This window comes from Amblyomma mixtum, chromosome 1 (genome assembly GCF_055824585.1).
Source record: "Amblyomma mixtum isolate Tamu chromosome 1, ASM5582458v1, whole genome shotgun sequence".
Classification (NCBI taxonomy): Eukaryota; Metazoa; Arthropoda; class Arachnida; order Ixodida; family Ixodidae; genus Amblyomma; species Amblyomma mixtum.
The window spans coordinates 1,271,914-1,291,607 of record NC_143012.1 but is presented as its reverse complement, the minus strand read 5'-3'; the positions used below and the strand labels follow the sequence as shown (position 1 = coordinate 1,291,607).

Here is a 19,694-nt window from a genome sequence, read left to right as displayed (position 1 = left end):
TCTTCTAGGTGGTGTTGGATTGAGGCGTCCACTGACCCAGGGAGCAAGGTATGTGCACTTCCTTTCCTCAAATGGCCGCCGCGGTGGCTCAGTGGTTATGGTGCTCGGCTGCTGTCCCGAAAGACGCGGGTTCTCTTTCTCTAAGCGGTCTTCTCTCAAAGCCCCTAACAGATCACGTATGACAACGAAGTGTATTGTGGCATGTTTGTGCTTTTTGCACGCGTTATTAGAAATCGGAAATTATAATTCCGTGCATTATCAAATGCACAGCGCGACTGATATCTTGATAAACATTGAGAAGACACTGGCAGCAGTATTTTTGTGACTCGTTTGGAGAGCAACTGGCGCTTGCATGCCGGTCCCGTAGGAGGGCTTAGAGAGTCTCGTTAAATCTCGTTAAGTCTCGTACGGTGCCCGGATGTTCTCGTTGCAGAGCCCGGATGATGGCTCTCGGTCTCGGCGTGACGTCACCACACTGCCGACAACGGGAGCTAAAAGCATTTCATGCTTAAAACACCCAAAAGGGAGTAAATGGCTCGTCCTCTAACGCACAACCAAAAGGAGGTTTCTTTTACTCCATATGTATGGTGTTTTTCGTTTACCCCTTATATAAGGGAGTTATTTTGGAGTATAAAGGGAGTGAAATGGAAGTAAATTTTTTACTACCCACAGAAATGGAGCCCAAAAATGGCGTCATGTTTATTTATCTTCATTCAGGCTCACCCTTACAGCAGTGACAGCGGCGGAAACGGGCAGTAGCTCTGCGGGCCGCCGGCAACCCAACTTGGGAAACTGCGCTGCCCTAGACCCCGCGTCACGCATTCTTTCCGCTGTCTGCTAGCCCAGCGGCGGCGTACGCGGCAGGAGTCGTCTGCTTGTGGTCTCCTTTTGCTGTACGAGCTCGTTTCGTTGGCCATGTTCGTGGATAAAGGGATGTAACATTATAATCAGTAGTTCAAAACTGAAAAGGAGACGCTGGGTAGTTTTCACGTTCATGCACCACGTTATATTTGACCCAAAACCAGCGCAGAAAACATGACAATACACCTGATGGTAGTTTGGAATGGCAGTGTTTGCTTTCATATTCACTTCATTAAGGCTTGGATTTTAAACAAGGCTGAGGAAAAATGTGGCCTCATGAGCTCAATCAAGAGCTCAGCGTTGACACTATGTTCTATCACAGTTCCCTGTTCATGCAACACATAATCTGCTGCAACACATTGCGAGGACCACAGGGAAAAAAGCCTGTGAAAATTAGGCCTAAGGGGGGGCTGTAACGGGGTGGCGACACAAACAAAGGAAAGTCAGTTATCGTTAGAGCACTGGAGGCTTCACAGGAGAAATTCAATTATGTACCGTAATGTAGCGGAAAACGGCGACAAGCCGATGTCTTGTACCGCGGCTGGCGCCCGTGCAGGAGCAGAAGTCAGCAGAGATTCGGCGACGATGGTAACCAAGCGGTCTTCACTCACCGCCATTATCAGACGACTAACCAGAGGCAGACGAGACGCTAGGTGGCGGGGCGGATTGCACAAAATGGTGTTTTTTTTACTCCATTTCGGCACTGGTGGAGTATTTGGCACAATTAACTCCATTTCTAGACTGGAGTAAATCCTGGTAAATCCTCACTTTTACTCCCTTATTCCCTCATGGGAGTAAAATGGACGACAGTCCACCTTTTTACTCCCCCCTCATGGAGTAAATGTTTTCACAAATGTAGTAAAAAGGGTGACCGCCACCCTTTTTACCCCCTTTTGGGTATATTTTTGTTTACAGTGTACATACAGTATTCGAGACCAAAAACTAACCCCAGTCTTCAGAGCGTCAAACACCATCATCATCATCAGCCTGAATAGGCCCACTGCAGGGCAAAGGCCTCTTCCATGTCCCTCCAATTAACCCTGTCCTTTGCCAGTTGCGGCCACCGCATTCCCGCAAACTTCTTAATCTCATCCGCCTATCTAACTTTATGCCGCCCCCAGCTACGCTTGCCTTCTCTTCCAGTCCGTTACCCTTAAGGACCAGCGGTTATCTTGCCTTAGCATTACATGCCCTGCCCAAGCCCATTTCTTCTAGATTTCGACTAGGATGTTAAAACCCACATTTGTTCCCTCTCTCACTCCGCCCGCTTCCGATCTGTTAACGTTACACCTATCATTTTTCGGCGTCAAACAAGCACTGTGAAAGCTCCTTCGATCGACACCAGCTGTCGCAATTTCTGAAGTTTTTCTTCCCTTGGAGTATACCTTGGGTGGCTGCTCTGTTTTTTCCCTGATTGGAATGAAAAGTACGTGGCAGCAATAAAAACCGGAACGCGTTTGAACATCTGTCAAGATATTCACGGTAGAAGAACATGACAAAGGGAAAAGGCGCCCCCATGCAACACTGCAGCACTTGCTCAAGGATTGGTATATGCTTTAAATAAAGCTTGACACACTAATTCCTTCAGGATGAGAAATCTCATTAATGACGTCACGTGTTATGGTCGTAACAAAAATCTCATAGTTAACAGCAACGAGACGAAATGCGGCACTATGTTATTGCTTTGCGTTCTCCGCAGCGATTACAATCTGCTTTTTTTTTGCTTTGCCTTCAGCAGTTAATGAACTTTTTTCTCGGCTAATAACGACTTCCATCGCAAGGTAACCCACGCCGTAACCCAAAGTTCAGTTTCAAAGCCGCTCCTTTTTTTGATGTACTCAGGAAACACGAGAACAAAACGCAGTAGCCACGAACAGACGGTTACAAAATTTCGAGCTTCGTGTGGACATTTCTAATTACCTGCCTGCTCGCTTGAATTAAGCCTCCCGCCTGGCTTCTTCCAAAGACTACGCAGACCTAACAAGCAGAAAAGTACCGATGTGCAAAGGCGGTCGTGCTGTGCGTGCATAAAAAAAAAAAACTGCGTAAGTCCGGAAGCGTATTTGAGTTTCGCACCTTGAGTTTGCCTTCAATTAGTGACTTTCCTGATTAGATTTGCCAGTGAAGATGGGTCTTCGGTTATGCTTATTGAGCCGGACCAGATGCGCTTTTGTGTTGGCAGGTGGGATTTTGCTTGCCTGCCTTCTTCTTGTATAGGCCTGGCAGAAAGTGCCCGACCTCTTACTGCGAGTATACGGGCTTATTTTCCTTCCTTAGATCCCGACTTAGGGTTAGTGTTCACTGATGCAAGACTGCTTTAGAAGATGGCAGCAGCTCGTGGAATGCGAAACCTCACCTCGCATGATAGGCCTGGGGCCGTGCCGCTGAAGTTTCACCGTCACACGCTGAAGAAGCGGTCGCCGTAGCGCCCATGATAGTGGATGTTCGGCGGTGGGGCCGCGTGCGTTTCACGCGCGGTGCTCGCAAAAAGCTTCATGCCGCCAGAGTAGAAGTTGAAGTTTATTCTCCATTTCAGTAAGTTCAATTGTGAATGCGAACGAATAGATTATTTTATTCCTCACTTGCAAAGACACCAGGCAGGAAAATGGGCTACAAAGATTGAGATGGAAGAAAGAACATAAAAAGGGCATCATGTATTATTATGGCAGCATACAATAAAATATGCAGGAGGAATTTCGTTCGCGGTTATTAAGGATCGCTGCTGCCTCCGGAGTAGATAATAAAGCACGCGAACGTGTTATGAAGGTCAATCGTTGTTTAACGTGCCCTCATCGAAAAATTTTTGTCGTGCGCCTCAGTTCAGTTTATGCATATCACAAAATGCGCTCAGACAAATCTCCTTCTGAAGCCATGCACAACTGGCCCCTCTTCAGCACGTCTGCCGCTGCGCTCCTGACGAGATCTGGAATTTCGCTGCAAACATGGGTGATTTTCGTGTTCGGTGCGTTTCGAGTGGTTGTCTCGGTTCGATATAGCCGATCTTTCAAGTACCCGCCCAGAGAAGAAGTCGAATGGGGTCATGTCCGGTGACCTTGCAGGCCATAACACTGGTCAGCGCCGTCCGATCCATTGCTTTTGGAAGACGCCATCAAGCCAACTTCGAGCTGCAGTAGTGCGGTGGAAAGGCGCACCATCATGCTGGAACTACGCCTCCCGAAGACACTTCAGGGGACGGTCACTGCAGAAATTTTCTACTGGACCCTTCAAGACCTCGTCTATGTAGCGCTGCCCGTTAGGTAAGGTAAGTAAGGTAAGGTTCATTTTATTTCGGAAAAGTGCAAACATGCAAACACTCTTTAGAATAAGCCACATGCCAAAAGCTAAAGCAAATAGCTTGAAGATGCCTGTGGCTCATTTAAAAGCCATTACCAAAAATAAATAAAATAAACACATACATACAATGGTGGCAGGTCGCATGCGAGCACACTATAGCAAACAAATTATAATATTTGCGGTTGAAGAGATTGTTATACAGAGAACCAGTTTTAAAACTAGCAAAAACATTGCAACTAAACAAAATGCATTTGAAAGTGACACACAGGTGGGTCGATGACAAACGGGAAAAGGACACCGATACATACACAAACTACACTAATAGGAAGGAATTATCGAATATTAATTACAAAGAACACTTTTAAATCATGTGGTCGGTGGTTATAGATGCTAAGCTGGTTAGATTCGTAGCTGTTTAGAACATGAGGTATGAGGAAATTAAGTGCCTGTTTGCCATAATTTGTTCTAACGCGTGGAAGTGTCCATTGCTCAGTGAATCTGGTTTTGAACACACTTTTTCATGGGCTTTAACATTGCAATATAAAGGAAAAAATTGCATATTGATGGTGAAGAAAGTTTGAGGTAGCATAATAGGCGGTACTCGAGAAAAACATTTACACGAACTACTTCATACTGAGTACGCAGTTCAGCCGTACGGGCAGTAAAACTGGCCCCTGAGATAATCCTGATAGCTTTCTTTTGAAGAATTACAATTTTGTGCAGATTCGTTTTGGATGTGGTAGCCCAAACTACGTGGCAATAGTTAATGTGTGATTGGAATAGGGCGTGATAAATCATTTGTTTTATAGAGGGAGGAAATTATGTGCGGCACCGAGCAAGAAAACCTACGGAAGGAGCTAATTTCTTACGAAGATGTGTTGCGTGCGCGGTCCAGCTCCTACAGGCGTCAAAGATTACACCAAGTGATCTGAAGCTGTCCACGACTTCTATTTTATGGTTCTATTTTATGGGGGAGGCTGTTTTGGCAGGCCGAAAACTTCTTATAAACCGAAGCGTGGCCTTGTGGTATAGCATCCGCCTCGCATTCGGGAGGTGCTGGGTTCGATCCCCAGTGCCGCCGGGTACCCACCGGTTTTCTTTAATGGGTACAAGATTTCCTCTGGCTTGGTGCTCGGCTCTTCTAGGGTGAAATGCTTGGGAAAAGGGTCTTAGACCAAACAGTTGCCTTGACGGATGAGTGATAAGTTCCCCCGTCAAGCAACCATAAGTCTGCCTCGTGCGGCATAAGCCCAATTTGTGGCCCTTTTTTTTTAGGACTTCTTCCAAACGTACACCCCTAAAGAAAGCCGAGCGCCAGGCCGGGGGACGCTTGTACCCTTTTGACCGGTGGGTGACCGGCGGTGGGTTTCGAACCACCCACCTCCCGCAGCTGAGACGGGCGCTCAAACCACTAGGCCACGACTGCGGTTGAAGATCGTGGTTTAATTTTGACGTTCTTGGGTCTGAAGAAAACAGCTTTAAATTTATTGGTATTAATAGACAACCCTATTTGAACGGACCACGCATGCGAAGTTTTAAAAACAGCATTACCGCGATTTAATAAATGCTTTGCTGAGGAGCCCGTTAAGAAAATACTGGTGTCATCTGCGTACAGAATGAATTTAACGTTACTGTCAATGTTTACGAGGTCATTTATGTATATGTTAAAGAGAAAAGGACCTAAAAGGCTGCCCTGAGGCACCGCAAAAGTAAGCCAGATCTTAGATTTTTGGTTTGTCTTCCATGGAAAGCACCGTGTGTAGTGTACTTTTAATTTATTAAGAAAGTAGTTATAACATTCGTCCGGCTGGGAGTAATTGAAAATCGAGCTCCAGTCTTCAGAAAGTATGGACAGCCTAAAGCGGTTTAGGGATTCTTCATTAATACATTGGTAAGTAAAGACATTATGTTCACATCTGACAGCAGGGGTTTAGGCAACAACAGAAGCAAATACAGCGCAGTGATCACTAATATCAGAAGCAATAGTTCCAGCACAATTGGCATACGAAGCGACGTCAACAATCAAAAGATCAAGGGTACTTGAAGAAGTAGCTGTAAATCTAGTAGGTGTGGATATTAAATTCAAAAATTACTTCCACAAGACAGCTTCTGAAAAGGCACTGCTGTTACGATTAATATCTTGAATGTTAAGATTAAAGCCGCCACCAATAAGCGTAGATTTTTCCCGAGAGCAAAAGTGAGGAAAGGCATCAAAAGCACAATAAAGGTATCAATGCAACCTGACGAGGGCCTATAAACCACTGAGACAATACTATCAGCAATTTTGACTGTTAGTATCTCAAAATCATAATTCAGAACAGAAAACTCGGGTAGCAGGTCAGCCCTAAAACCGCTTTTCACGTAAATGGCTACACCTACGCCATGCGTGCTTCGGTTCAAACAGGAAAGAGAATAATCAGGAAGGTTTATAAAATCAATTTCATGCACCGCCCACGTTTCTGTGAACAGCACGTCAAAGCTATGTTGAAGGTACGCTATAAAATAGGGCAAGTGGTCGGCCTGTTGTCGAAGAAGCATGTTGTCGAAGAAGATGGGACCAAAAATCTTGCCGTCGAAAACTCCGCACCATACATTAAAGGACTTGCACTCGATAGTTCCTGGGAAAGCGAACGAGAGGCGCCTGTCAGCCCCGAATGAGTCAGCAGCGTGACGGAGCGGCGACGGGGCCTAGCGGCGCACTCCCGACAACCGATGACGAGCGAGAAGACCGGGATGCTTTTGAAGGTAAGGAAGGACGAGCATGCGCCGAGCGCCGGTCTCGTCACCAGGCCACCCGGCACTGTGCCACCGGGGCTGCTCCGCAACCGTGTGGGACGTTCCGGTGAGTTTTGTCGCCTATAGGACATCAGAATACAGCCGGGATGTGCTAACTAGCAGCCTGCTCAAATAAAACTGAGTAAACTTTTTGCTTTGGTTGGTTAACGGGGTTTAACGTCCCAAAGCGATTCAGGCTATGAGAGACGCCGTAGTGAAGGGCTCCGGAAATTTCGACCACCTGGGGTTCTAGTTAACTTTTTTACTATTTCTGTTAGGCTCCTTAACTACTGACATGCTGTAGCCCACTGTAATTAATATACACATCACTCTTTGGAATTTCCAAAACGCGCTTACCCTCGACGCTGTGGTCTAACGAATTTTGGCTATTTCCACAACTTGCGTGCTATGGAGAGGTTGCTTTTCCTGCAAGCCTCTTGAAAGGACATGTATTTTGGCGCGATGCAGCCGTAAGTTGTTGAGCCACATCACCGACAGTAACCACGTTTTCGAAATTCTAAAAACTGATATGGATATTACTTACCGTGCACTACACGCATGTCAATAATTAAGGAACCTAACGACAATAGTTAAAACTTAACTCTTCAGTATTTCTATTCAGTTCAGACGTGCGATGCACTACACCACTGACGCTGACAATGCTATGCCGAAAAAATCACTATTCTAACTCAGAAAGCGTTGCAGCGTGTCGTCAGCAATAAGCTCATGACCAAAGCCTGCAGGCAAAGCATTTATCGCTCGCCCACCGCAAGAAACAAACGCAATTTTGATAGTGGGTCTTTCTAGCGCGAAGAGCGCTAGCTTCGTCGCGCCTGCTGTATGAAGGACAGGATAGGTGCAGCGTGTATGACTCGTGAAACATGGGTCCAAGGTTCAGTTCCCTTCTAATTGGTCGGTTCTGGGTTTTGAGGAACGGATATGGCACAGTATCTGTCTCACATATCACTGTGGACACCTGAACGACGCCGTAAGGGAAGGGAGAAAGGTGGGAGCAAAAGAGGCTCAAGAGGTGCCGTAGTGGAGGCCTCCGGAATAATTTCGACCACTTGGGGATCTTTAAAGGCCCCCTGCCCACCGGCGGCCAGCAGACACTCTCTACCTCACTTTGAGCGAGCCTCCTCTCCTTCCATTCCCTCCTCGAAATTTTTCTCTCCCGCTCCTCGTCGAGTAGGCTCGGCAAGGCAAAATCACCCCTTCCTTCTCCGGTGTAAGCCGGAGGCGTGGTGTCTGTGGAGTGCGTCACAGGGCGACGTCTTGGCCCCGCCATCAATAGAATTCTTTTCTTGGTTTTTGCATTTTCTCCGCACACTGAACGATCGAGAGGCGCGATCGGCTCGACCACCTAGACTTGTTAGCGAGCGCATCCTTTCATACATCTGTTTGTCATTCCCAGTTAACGAGCCACCTTTTCATTTTCTTTTAGGCCTCCCCACCGTTTCACGAGCGGAGGGGCGGAAGTCGGTTGTGTTCGAAACACACGGCGAAGCGCGGACCCGGCAACCGCCCGTTTGCTTTTCTCCATACGTGTTTGTGTTCTGTGTGTTTGTGTCTTTTCTCCGCTCCAAAGCATATGTCATTCATTGGAGTCAAGGCGTACGCAAGATGCACGAAAGATAAGCGGTATGTGTGCGGAGCGGTAAAGTGGGCGAGCGAGGGAAAGGCTCTGCTGCACTGCTAATTAAAACCTTGTTTTGGGGGGCTCGCATAGAAGAAAAGAAACTGAGAAGGGAGCGCGCACGCAGAGCGTCTCGTGACGGGATCACGGCGGGGGGGGGGGGGGGGGGGGGGGGGGCGAGCCAACTCTCTCAGTTTTACTGTTTTTTTACTTTTTATGGCTAGGGTTCAAGGCTGTCGCCGCACGCTCCCTCCGCAGTTTTTTTTTTTTTTGTTCCTTCATGCGGGTTTGTAGGCATGAGCAAGAACAGAAGGCGCTGCGGAAAGCGTTGTGCAGACGACGCGACGCCAAGGCTACGCCCAACTTTCTCCCGTCAGTCAGAACGATGCACCAATGGAGTGCCTTTAGCGAAAGTAGCCCCCCTTGACGTCAGCGGGGTGCAGAGTAGTGGGCCGGGCCCGTTTTTGAAGGAAGGAAAGAACGAACGGGCTTTGATTTGAATTTTCGCAGCTTTTCGGGGCGCGCATGGCTCTAGTATTTTGCAGAGGTTATCTTCGATGCCTCATCTATGCAGTGGGCTTGTTTTTCAAAAATGTCCGGACCCTGGTCAGTGGCCCTTTAACATGCACTGACATCGCACAGCACACGGACGCCTTTTGCGTTTCGTCTCCATTGAAACGCGGCCGCCGCGGTCTGGTTCGTACGCGGGTCTCGGTCATCATCACCAACCTGACAACGCCCACTGTTGGGCAAAGGCCTCTCCCATGTCTCTCCAATTAACCCTGTCCTTCGCCAGCTGCGGCCACCGTATTCCCGCAAATTTCTTAATCTCATCCGCCCACCTAACTTTCTGCCTCCCCCTGCTACGCTTGCCATCTCTTGGAATCCACTCCGTTACCCTTAAGGACCAGCGGTTATCTTGCCTTCGCATTGCATTCCTTGCCCAAGCTTGTTGTTGTTGTTGTGACTGAGAGAAGGATGAAAAGGAAATTGCACGGGCCTGCCTACTGGCTCAAGCCGAGCCACCACCGCTGCCTCGTGCAGATAGAGGAGAGTCACTTATTCCTCTTGATTTCGACTAGACTGTCATTAACGCGCGTTTGTTCTCTCACCCACTCAACCCGCTTTCGATCTCTTAACGTTACACCTATCATTTTTCTTACCATAGCTCGCTGCGTTGTCCTTAAATTTAGTTGAATCCTCTTTGTTAGCATCCATGTTTCTGCCGCATAGGTGAGTACCGGTAAGATACAGCTGTTGTATGCTGTTCTCTTGATAGACTGTTGAATATTACTTTGGTTTTCTGCATGTTAATTTCGAGCCCCACTGTTGTGCTCTGCCTGTCTAACTCATTGATCATGCTTTGCAGCTCATGTCCTGAGTGACTTAGAGAGGCAATGTCATCAGCGAATTGCAGTTTACTTAGGTATCCTCCATTAACTCTTATCCCCAACTGTTCCCATTTCAGGCCCCGGAATACCTCCTGTAAACAGGCAGTGAATACCATAGGCGCGATCGTGTGTCCCTGCCTGACACCTTTCCTTATTGTAATTTTATTGCTTACTTCATGGAGAACTAAGATAGCTGTGCAATCGTTATAAATATCTTAAAATATTTTCACATAACACTCTTCGACACCCTGATTCCGCAATGCCTGCGTGACTGCTGAGGTTTCTACTGAGTCGAATGCTTTCTCGTAATCAATGAGCGCTATATATAGGGGCTGGTTATATTCTGCTCATTTCTCTATAACCTGATTGATAGCGTGAATATGATCTATTGTCGAGCATCCTTTACGAAAGCCTGCCTGATCATTTGGTTTATTGAAGTCTAAGGTTGTTTCAGTAGACGAACGCCTTAACCACTTAGCCACCGCGGCAGGTAACATGCAAGGTCATAATTCGCGCAAATTTCTTAATCTCATCTGCCCAAGATAAAATGTGATTATAAGGTCGCAACATTAATAAAATGTCACAATGACATTTTATTAATGTTGCGACCTTATAATCACAATTTATCTTGGGCAGAGGAGATTAAGAAATTTGCGGGAATACGGTGGCCACAACTGGCAAAGGACAGGGTTAATTGGAGAGACATGGGAGAGGCATATGCCCTGCAGTGGGCGTAGTCAGGCTGATGATGATGATGATGAATCCCGCGGCTCCACCTGTGACGTCGCGGCCCTCTCGACCAGTTCTTATTTTTTGGTGACGACGACTACGACGCCGGGATATCCACTGAACGGGACCCTTCATGCTGTCGCGTCAGCAGACGGCACGCTGATGCGTTAATTGAGGTATTTCTTTATGTAGAAAGGCTCAAAGACTTTCCGTGACTCTCTTGGTTTCGTTTTTTCTTGATGGGGGGGGGGGGGGGTAAATTAAACTACTAGAAAGCCTGTAATCCACAGCCGTGCCCTTTGTTATGAAAGGGCAGGCCACCGTCTTCGCCATCTTTAAACTGATGCTGTCATTCACGCATTGGCTAATTTTGCAGATCTGCGCCATGTAATACATTAACATCTGTTGCATGAGACTCACCAACGACAAATACTTCATCGCCTACAAGAGACGCCGTGTGGTAGTTCCTGGGAGCGGGCATGGCGTCCAGCAGCTCCCAGCCGTTCTTGAGCGGCCGGAAATAAAGGGCTATGCGACCTGCCGGAAGATGAAGAGAAAGACGTATGTGGGACATTGTGGGGACGTTTTGGGGAGCAGAAGTGGCCTCCCCTTGCTCACTGGCCTGCCGTATTTTCAATCTATATGTCACACTTTTCTACAAATCGCACAGACGGGAATTTACAAAAAATGGAGACTCCAATCTGCCTACTCTACAGTACTAATCCCGTTGCTCAGTTGCAATATAAGCGTGGAACCAATGCATCACTATCTAATATTCGTTTTGGCTAACACTAGCATATTCTCCTAAGAGAAAGTGCGGGGAACCTGTTGTCAGTACTAACAGAAAACGAAAAAATAAGACGTTCACAAATCAGAAATCCCTTTGTTCTGTCTTTCTCAGTTGTGAACATCTTTAAAGGGGGTGGAGACACCAATTTTTGAGGCTATAGGCAGCCTCCCATGGGATTCCTCTGTACGCAAGGGCACTCACAGCCAGGGGTTGGATACAACATTTAAAACAATATCTTAATTCGGTTCCAAAGATTACCTAAACGCTCTCTCACGATCTTTACCCGTCGCTAGCGCGATAAACGCCTACGTCACTACGCTGGTAGAGTAACCAAAGTTTTAGTGACGTCATACCACAATACAGTGATGTATGATGAGCGCGGCACAGCTAGGGTGCACAGCCACAGCCGCAGCTATGAGGCACAAGAGACGAGCCATGTTAGCGCAGTTGACGCACAAGCCTGCCGCATTTGCTGCGAACCGCCACTCGCTGGGTTAGTTTTTAGAGCAATTTAGAATAAGGGGCCCAAAGGCTTGGGGGCCCCAAGGAAATAGTGGGCCCCAGTGCTACGTACGAGTGCGCCGGTCAGTTTTAGAATAGAGGTCTCCCCTGCGCAGGTGAGCCAGGCTTGCATTTATCGATTTGCAGCGCCACTACTGCAAAAAAAAAAGATATTCTTAAAAAATATTTTAAGATATGCGTTGATTTCTTCCTCAGAAACTTATTATTGCAGGCATACGATTGAAAAGTAAAACTCATAAGTGTGTGTTTTTTTACTGAGGCGGAAAACCCCATTCGAACGTCTCAGTCATGTCCATGGCGACCAAGCAATGCGTACTCGCTAAGCCTAGCAGCTATGCAAACACAGAAGCAATCTGAAAATTTGGCGCATTTCATCGCTAAAATTTTACGGTGATGGTATCTTCAGAGAAAGCGAAAGCTTCGCAAGGCTTTCGTTTGCCGTGAACTAAGTGCACAGAGTAGCGGCGACAGCGAATCGGTGGTGCAGCGCAAGGCCCCGCTTCGACGGGCGCCGCCATGTTACCTGAACGTAGAGCCGCGTTGGAGCACACGCTCGCGCGCTTTCTGACGTCAATGGACGCTAACTCGCTAATCCTAGCAGCTCTGTAAACACGGAAGCAACCTGAAAATCTGGGGTGTTTTATCACTCAAATTTTGTGATTCAAACAAGTTCAGGCAAAGCGAAAGCTTCGTGTGCCTTTAGTTTGCCGTGAACATGGGGCATTAAATAAATGGGATTCATAGGGCTTAGTGAGGTTAGGACAGATGAGGCGTATATAGTACTAAAGGGCGGACATGTACTGTGCTATCATGGATTAGCAGATAGGCGAGAACTAGGTGTGGGATTCCTCATAAATCAGGATATGTCTGGCAACATCGAGGAGTTTTACAGTATTAACGAGAGTGTGGCAGCTATCGTAATTAGGCTTAATAAGAGGTACAAGCTGAATGTGGTGGAGGCCTACGCGCCTACATAAAGCCATGATGACCAGATAGTTGAAAGCTTCTATGAGGATGTGGAATCGGCAATGACCAAAGTAAAATCACAGTACACTGTACTGATGGGCGACTTTAATGCGAAAGTAGGTAAAAAGCAGGCTGGAGACCAGGCGGTAGGTGACTATGGCATAGGTTCTAAGAATAGTAGGGAAGAGTTATTAGTAGAGTTCGCAGGTAGAAATAATTTACAGATTATGAATACCTTCCGCAAACGAGCAAACAGGAAGTGGACGTGGAAGAGCCCCAATGGTGAGACTAAAAATGAAAAGACTTCATACTTTGTGCTCACCCTGGCATCGTAGAGGATGTGGAGGTCCTCGGTAAGGTCCGTTGTAGCGATCACAGAATGGTAAGGTCACGTATAAGCTTAGATTTGAAGAGGGAACAGAGGAAACTAGTGAAGAGAAAGGCTATTAACGAGTTAGCAATAAGAGGGGAGGTAGCTGAATTTAGAATGTCGCTGCAGAACACATTTTCCGCTTTAACTGAAGAAAACCACAGCAGTGTTGAAACAATTAATGATAATCTCACAGCTATCGTTGCAGAGCGCGCCGCAGAAGTAGGTGGTGGATGGTTCGACAGGATACCAGCAAGCTATCTCAGGAGACTAAAGATCTGATTAAGAAACGCCAAAGGTTGAGTACGTCTAACTCCACAGACAGGACAGAACTAGCAGAGCTATCGAAGTTAATAAATAAGCGCAAGGTAGCCGACATAAGAGAGTTTAACATGGAGAAAATCGAGCATGCTCTAATGAACGGAGGTAGCCTAAAAGCAGTGAGGAGAAAACTGGGCATGGGTAAAAACCAGATGCATGCGCTAAAAGACAAAGAGCGCAATGCCATCATCAATATGGATAAGATAGTTCAATTAGCCGAATAATTCTACACAAATCTATACAGTAGCGAATGTAATCATCAAGTTACTGAGCGAGGCAGTCGAGCACAGCAATGGGACATCCCGCCAGTAACGAAGGATGAAGTAAAGAAAGCCTTAGGAACAATGCAAAGGGGGAAACCAGTTGGTGAGGATCAGATAACAGCAGATTTGTTGAAGGATGGAGGAGAGATTGTGCTAAAAAAACTAGCCACCCTGTATACGCAATGCCTTCTGACTTCGAGAGTACCAGAAGCTTCGAAGAACGCTAATCTTTATTCATAAGAAAGGAGACGTCAAGGACTTGAACAATTACAGACCGATCAGCTTATTGTCCGTTGCCTACAAGGTATTTACTAAGGTAATCGCTACTAGAGTGAGGACAACCTTGGACTTCAGTCAACCAAATGATCAGGCAGTCTTTCGTAATGGATACTCGACAATAGACCACATTCGCACTATCAATCAGGTGATAGAGAAATGAGCAGAATATAACGATCTCGCCAATGATCTTCACTGCCTGCTTAAAGGAGGTATTCCGGGGCCTGAAATGGGAACAGTTGGGGATATGAGTTAATGGACAATACCCGAGTAATTTGCGATTCACTGATGACATTGCCTTGCTAAGCCACTCAGGACAAGAACTGCAAAACATGATCAATGACAGACAGGCAGAGCAGAACGGTGGGGCTAAAAATTAACATGCAGAAAACCAAAGTAATGTTCAACAGCCTAGCAAGGGAACAGCACTTCGCAATTGGTAGCGAGGTTTGGAAGTAGTAAGAGAATATGTCTACTTAAGGCAGGTAGTGACCGCAGATCCGGATCATGAGAGGGAAATAACTAGAAGAATAAGAATGGGGTGGAGCGCATATGGCAGATTCTCTGAGATCATGAATGGTAGTTAGCCAATATCCCTCAAGAGAATAGTATACAACAGCTGTATCTTACCGGTACTCACCTATGAGGCAGAAACGTGGAGGCTAACAAAGAGGGTTCAGCTTAAGTTAAGAAGAACGCAACGAGCTATGGAAAGGAAAATGATAGGTGTAACGTTAAGAGATCGGAAGAGGGCGGAGTGGGTGAGAGAACAAATGCGGGTTAATTACATCCTAGTTGAAATCAAGAGGAAGAAATGGGCTTGAGCAGGGCATGTAATGCGAAGGCAAGATAACCGCTGGTCCTTAAGGGTAACGGAGTGGATTCCAAGAGAAGCCAAACGTGTCAGGGGACGGCAGAAAGTTAGGTGGGCGGATGAGATTAAGAAGTTTGCGGGGATACAGTGGCCGCAGCTGGCAAAGGACAGGGTTAATTGGAGAGACATGGGAGGCGCCTTTGCCCTGCAGTGGGTGTAGTCTGGCTGATGAAGATGATGATTAGAGTTACTGTATATGCTACCAAAGGTAGCAGAGTTGCGCGTCTGTTTTCCCTCGCCGCTCCGAACACCATTCGCCGAGAGGCGGTCACATGATTTTCGTGACGTCGTGTGTTCTACACTCCGCGGAGAAGCTGACTTCACAGGTGCAGCGCCGAGCGAGCCCTTGTCAGCTCGACGCCTCATGCGAGCCCGCGCTGTCGGCTACGTACATTTGTTTTCCGTGCACACCTGTGGCGTCTGGTTTGGCGTTCTGAAGTGGCGGTGACGGACGCACTCGTCAGCTATGACTGGGTGCAGTGCGCCAAACTGCAGCAATCGCACGGGAAACGGCAAAGCGTTTTACGCAGTGCCATGTGGAAGGTCGGCGGCCGAAGTGCGTCGACGCCTCAAGTGGCTCTTGAGAATGAACCTCTCCTGTTTGCGGCTGTGAAAGGCTTACAGTACTGATAAATAAATAAAAATTTCTAACATGTTCCAAGATCTACCAGTGCCATCACAACCAACATTTGCCCGTTTCGACAGCAAAATCAGAATTGCATTGGTAAAAACATTTTTCATGTGTCGACATTTGTTGACCTTGAACAAATCACTAGTTTTTTTTATCTTACAGACATTATCAAATAAGGAACACGCAACGAAAATCTTGTTTGTCTATATCTTTCATTTAGTGTCCTTTTATGGATACTAGTTTGAGCCTATACCTGTCCCTCGAAGCGGTATTTGCAGCATATCACTGCATTGAAATTGTACAGAATTTACAATCTGCATCTGCAACTTTTTGGCCCTTCACTAGGGCAGGCTCTGCTTACTCTACTGCTGCTTCGAGCCTTCTGTAGTGATGGTTCGAGGTGAAATATAAGGGACAATGAATGTTCAAGAAGCAAATTCCATGCAAAGTTTTGCTACATTTCGATGCCAGTCTCACCTGCATAAACATTTCATTTGCCTATGCAGCCGCTGCGGTGGCTTAGTGGTTATAGCTCTCGGCTGCTGACCCGAATGACGCGGGTTCCATCCCGGCCGCGGCTGTCGAATTTCGATGGAGCCGAAATTCTAGAGGCCATGTACTGTTCCCTGTCATATCCTGAGTCGCTTTGGGCAGTTAAACCCCCCTAAACCATTTGTCTGCCTATGCTATAAAGTATTGTTCTTAGTAAAAATGCCCTTAAAAACCATCTGACAAGGATTAAGTGAGAGATGTGACGATAGGATAGGCAAAAATCGCATGTAAACAAGTGTCGCAAATCTTGATGCCGCGAATAATTTCAGCTAGAAGACAGAAAATCAGCCTATAACCTCGGCTTTAAAAAAATCCAGGAGTCACGAAATGTTTTGACACTGCGAACTAAGCCGAATCTACGAAGAAGGAGTACAAAAATGCAAAGCAGAACATTAAATTAGCTTTTCCGAGCAATAAGGATGAAGCAGGCAGGAAAACCTACCACAGTAATCAACAACTATTGCAATTTAATAACTCAGGTGAAACGATAGTGCTTTTCGATCAAAAATGAGGAAAGTTAAATAATATCTACGTGTAAGAGTACTTTCAAGGTCCTTTAAAGATCCGTCCTATCACTGCATTTAGCAACGGGGTACATTTTGTGAAATGTGTTGGGCAAGCAATTGAGTGTTAATTTTTTCGTTATGTCAGACTCGCCTCGTTCAATGCATTCCCGTTGCTTTAGTCTGCTTGCCTACAACAAGTTGAACAATTATTTTAATGTGGTTATAGAAAGATGCGTTTTCGTATTTTTCGCGCATAACTCGTACAGAACACGCGGCGGTGCTAGTTGTGAAAAAAAGTAATTCATCGCTATACTCTTTTTGTTCTTAAGACGTGCACGCAGCAAGACAGGATGGGACAGACGCTGCCTCATGGAACGGAACTGCTTGTTCTTATGAAATTACTGGTTCCAGAAAGAAAAAAAAACTCGCAGGCCGTTTCCAGTCTTTTTTCGTCAGTTTGTCATGGTTACGATTTGCTGTTAACCTTTGGCGATTTTTTTTTTCGTGCTGTATGCACACCCTCCGCAAATCAGATTAGTTTTCAGCGTTACGTTTAGAAACTTGCCTTCAAGGCAATCTATTTAAAGGAGAAAAAGAATAGCCCAAGCGCCCTACACAGCGAGGTACGCAGCCCCTGTACGTACGAGAAGTGGCTTTCCCGCACAGCTTGGAACATGATGGCGGACCTTCGCGCAACTCTGCTCCCTGCGGGAGCATATACAGGAACTCTAATGATGATGAACATGGGGCACAGCGTAGCGTCAACGACGAACCGGTGGTGAAGCGAGAGGCCTCGCTTCGAGGGGCGCCGCCATGTTGCCTAAACGTAGGGCGTCGTAGGGCGCACGCTATTTCAGCGTTCGCCGCTAACGTTAAAGGAGTTGTGAAAAGAAAATGAAGCTGCCAGGTTGTAATTCTTACTGCGTCCATAAACATTACACATGCTGATTCTGAAATATTTCGGCGCAATATTGAGCCCGCATTTAATAAAGCCCGTTTGAAATCGTTGCCCTTTGCACTCATGAAACGACCATGCGACGCCGTCGGCCGGCACGCACTACTCGACTACGTCATCTTATGACTTTTAGAAAGGTAGACATATCTTTAACTTTCATTTGCTTAGGAAGTAAAATAGATTGTCATTGGTTTGCACACGTCGTTGTACTCTGTTAAGCTGCAGCACGCAGTCATAAATCGATCACGGACCTGGGACCGGTTTCGGTTCTGCTTCTCCATCCTCCATGGCTTTAGCCTTGCTTACACGAACCTATCTAGGGGGGCAGGGACTCCGCAACGTTATTGGGAAGGGAGGGGGGGGGGGGGGGCAAGTATTGTCCTTGCTTTATCATCACCATCATCAGCCCGACTAGACCCACTGCACGGCAAAAGCCGCTCCCATATTCCTCCAATTAACGCGATCCTGTGCTAGCTGCATCCACTTGACTCCTGGAAACTTCTAATTCTTATTATTACTGTCTTAATTCATTGTAGCCGCTTCAGTCTTACACAATTGCATCCTAGCTTGTTCTACATCGGTATATACACTTTAAAAACGTTCGGAAATTTCATAATTACTGAAACCTGCGCAGACCACGCAAGTGAGTAAACGGATTCGAAAGCTGCGAAAAAATATTTTTAATAATTCTGAATTCGCGCTCGCAATGAAGCAAATATGAACTGATACATTCATGCAAGTAGATATGAAAGTAGGCACTAGGTACAAGGCTATAGCGTCGCAGACTTACGATCTTCAAGGCTAGCATGACAAGAGGACGTTGGGCAGGAGAGGTTTTCAAAGGAAGCCGAAGGTTGCTGTTCGTTCTGCCGTTCTAGATACGAACTCTTTCATAACTGCATCCAAATGCAGGTCCGCAACTCTCTTCTTGTGCACGTAGAGGAGGAGAAGGTGTTCAGCCTCCTCACGCGTTCTGCGCGATTGCGCAGAAATGTTTTTACTCTCCTCGGAGCACTGAAAGATCGCTCTCCTGAAGCAGCTGACGCAGGCACAGAAAACGAGTTGCAGATACCGGACAACCTGGTCCATCATATTGACACCGTCCACTCGTCGTCATCGTTCTCATGGAAACACGACAGCACGGAATGCGCGCGAGCTCGCCTTAGAAAGGAAGAAGCCGAAGTGTCTGGCAAGCGAATGCTCCGCTTTTGGGCTGCTACCGACGTCCGCTGCAGTCGCCTACTTTGACGTACCCAACCGTGCCTGACGTACTGAACCACACGTGACATCTGGTGGAGGTGCTGGGAAACGCATTCCATGCCTCGGACTCCCCCAGCAAGCAGGGATTGAAGTCCTCGAGGATCATCTGCCATCGAGTTGACGCCTGTACACCACGGCAGCCGCCGGCTCCAAGGCCTTCAACCCGAGTTTGGGACTCTGGAGTCTCGCTCGACCCAAGCGGTTCGTCCAGCGCCCTCGTCGACGACCGTCCAGCCCGAAAGAGGCATCCAGACGACGATTAGTTCACCTTCCGTTGTGCTGCAGCAGCCTCGGGAACCACCGATCTTCCAATGTTCTCCAGGCGAAGACCCGGAAGACTGGCCGGAGACATTTGAACGCGTGGCCCGATACAACAAATGGGCGAATGACTTCTAGCTTCAACACGTGTTCTTTTCGCTGGAGGGCGCAGCTCGTACGTGGTTCGAGAACCGGGAGTCGTTTATAACGACGTGGAATGTATTGAAAGGCCAGTTCCTGGAGGATTTCACCTCGGTGCTTCGAAGAGAACGGGCCGACCTGCTCCTTTAGTCCCGAACTCAACTCCCAAATGAAAGCGTGCTGGTGTACTTCGAAGAGATGGCGAAGTTATTTCGTCGATCTGACCCGGACATGACAGAGCAGAAGAAACTCCGGTACCTTATGCGAGGTGTAAAGGAGCAAATCTTTGCCGGACTGGTTCGCAATCCACCGAGCACGGTCGC

General features: G+C 47.1%; 1 protein-coding gene across 1 annotated transcript in view; it reads right to left on the bottom strand.

The window, feature by feature from the left end:
- The window catches only part of LOC149365210 (beta-scruin-like), a 212,990-nt gene that overhangs the window by 110,460 nt on the left and 82,836 nt on the right, over positions 1 to 19,694 (bottom strand). Inside the window, exon 8 of the mRNA XM_089540996.1 lies at positions 11,107 to 11,223. Coding sequence (XP_089397122.1) covers positions 11,107 to 11,223 — 117 coding nt within the window. The remainder of the gene's footprint in view (positions 1 to 11,106; positions 11,224 to 19,694) is intronic.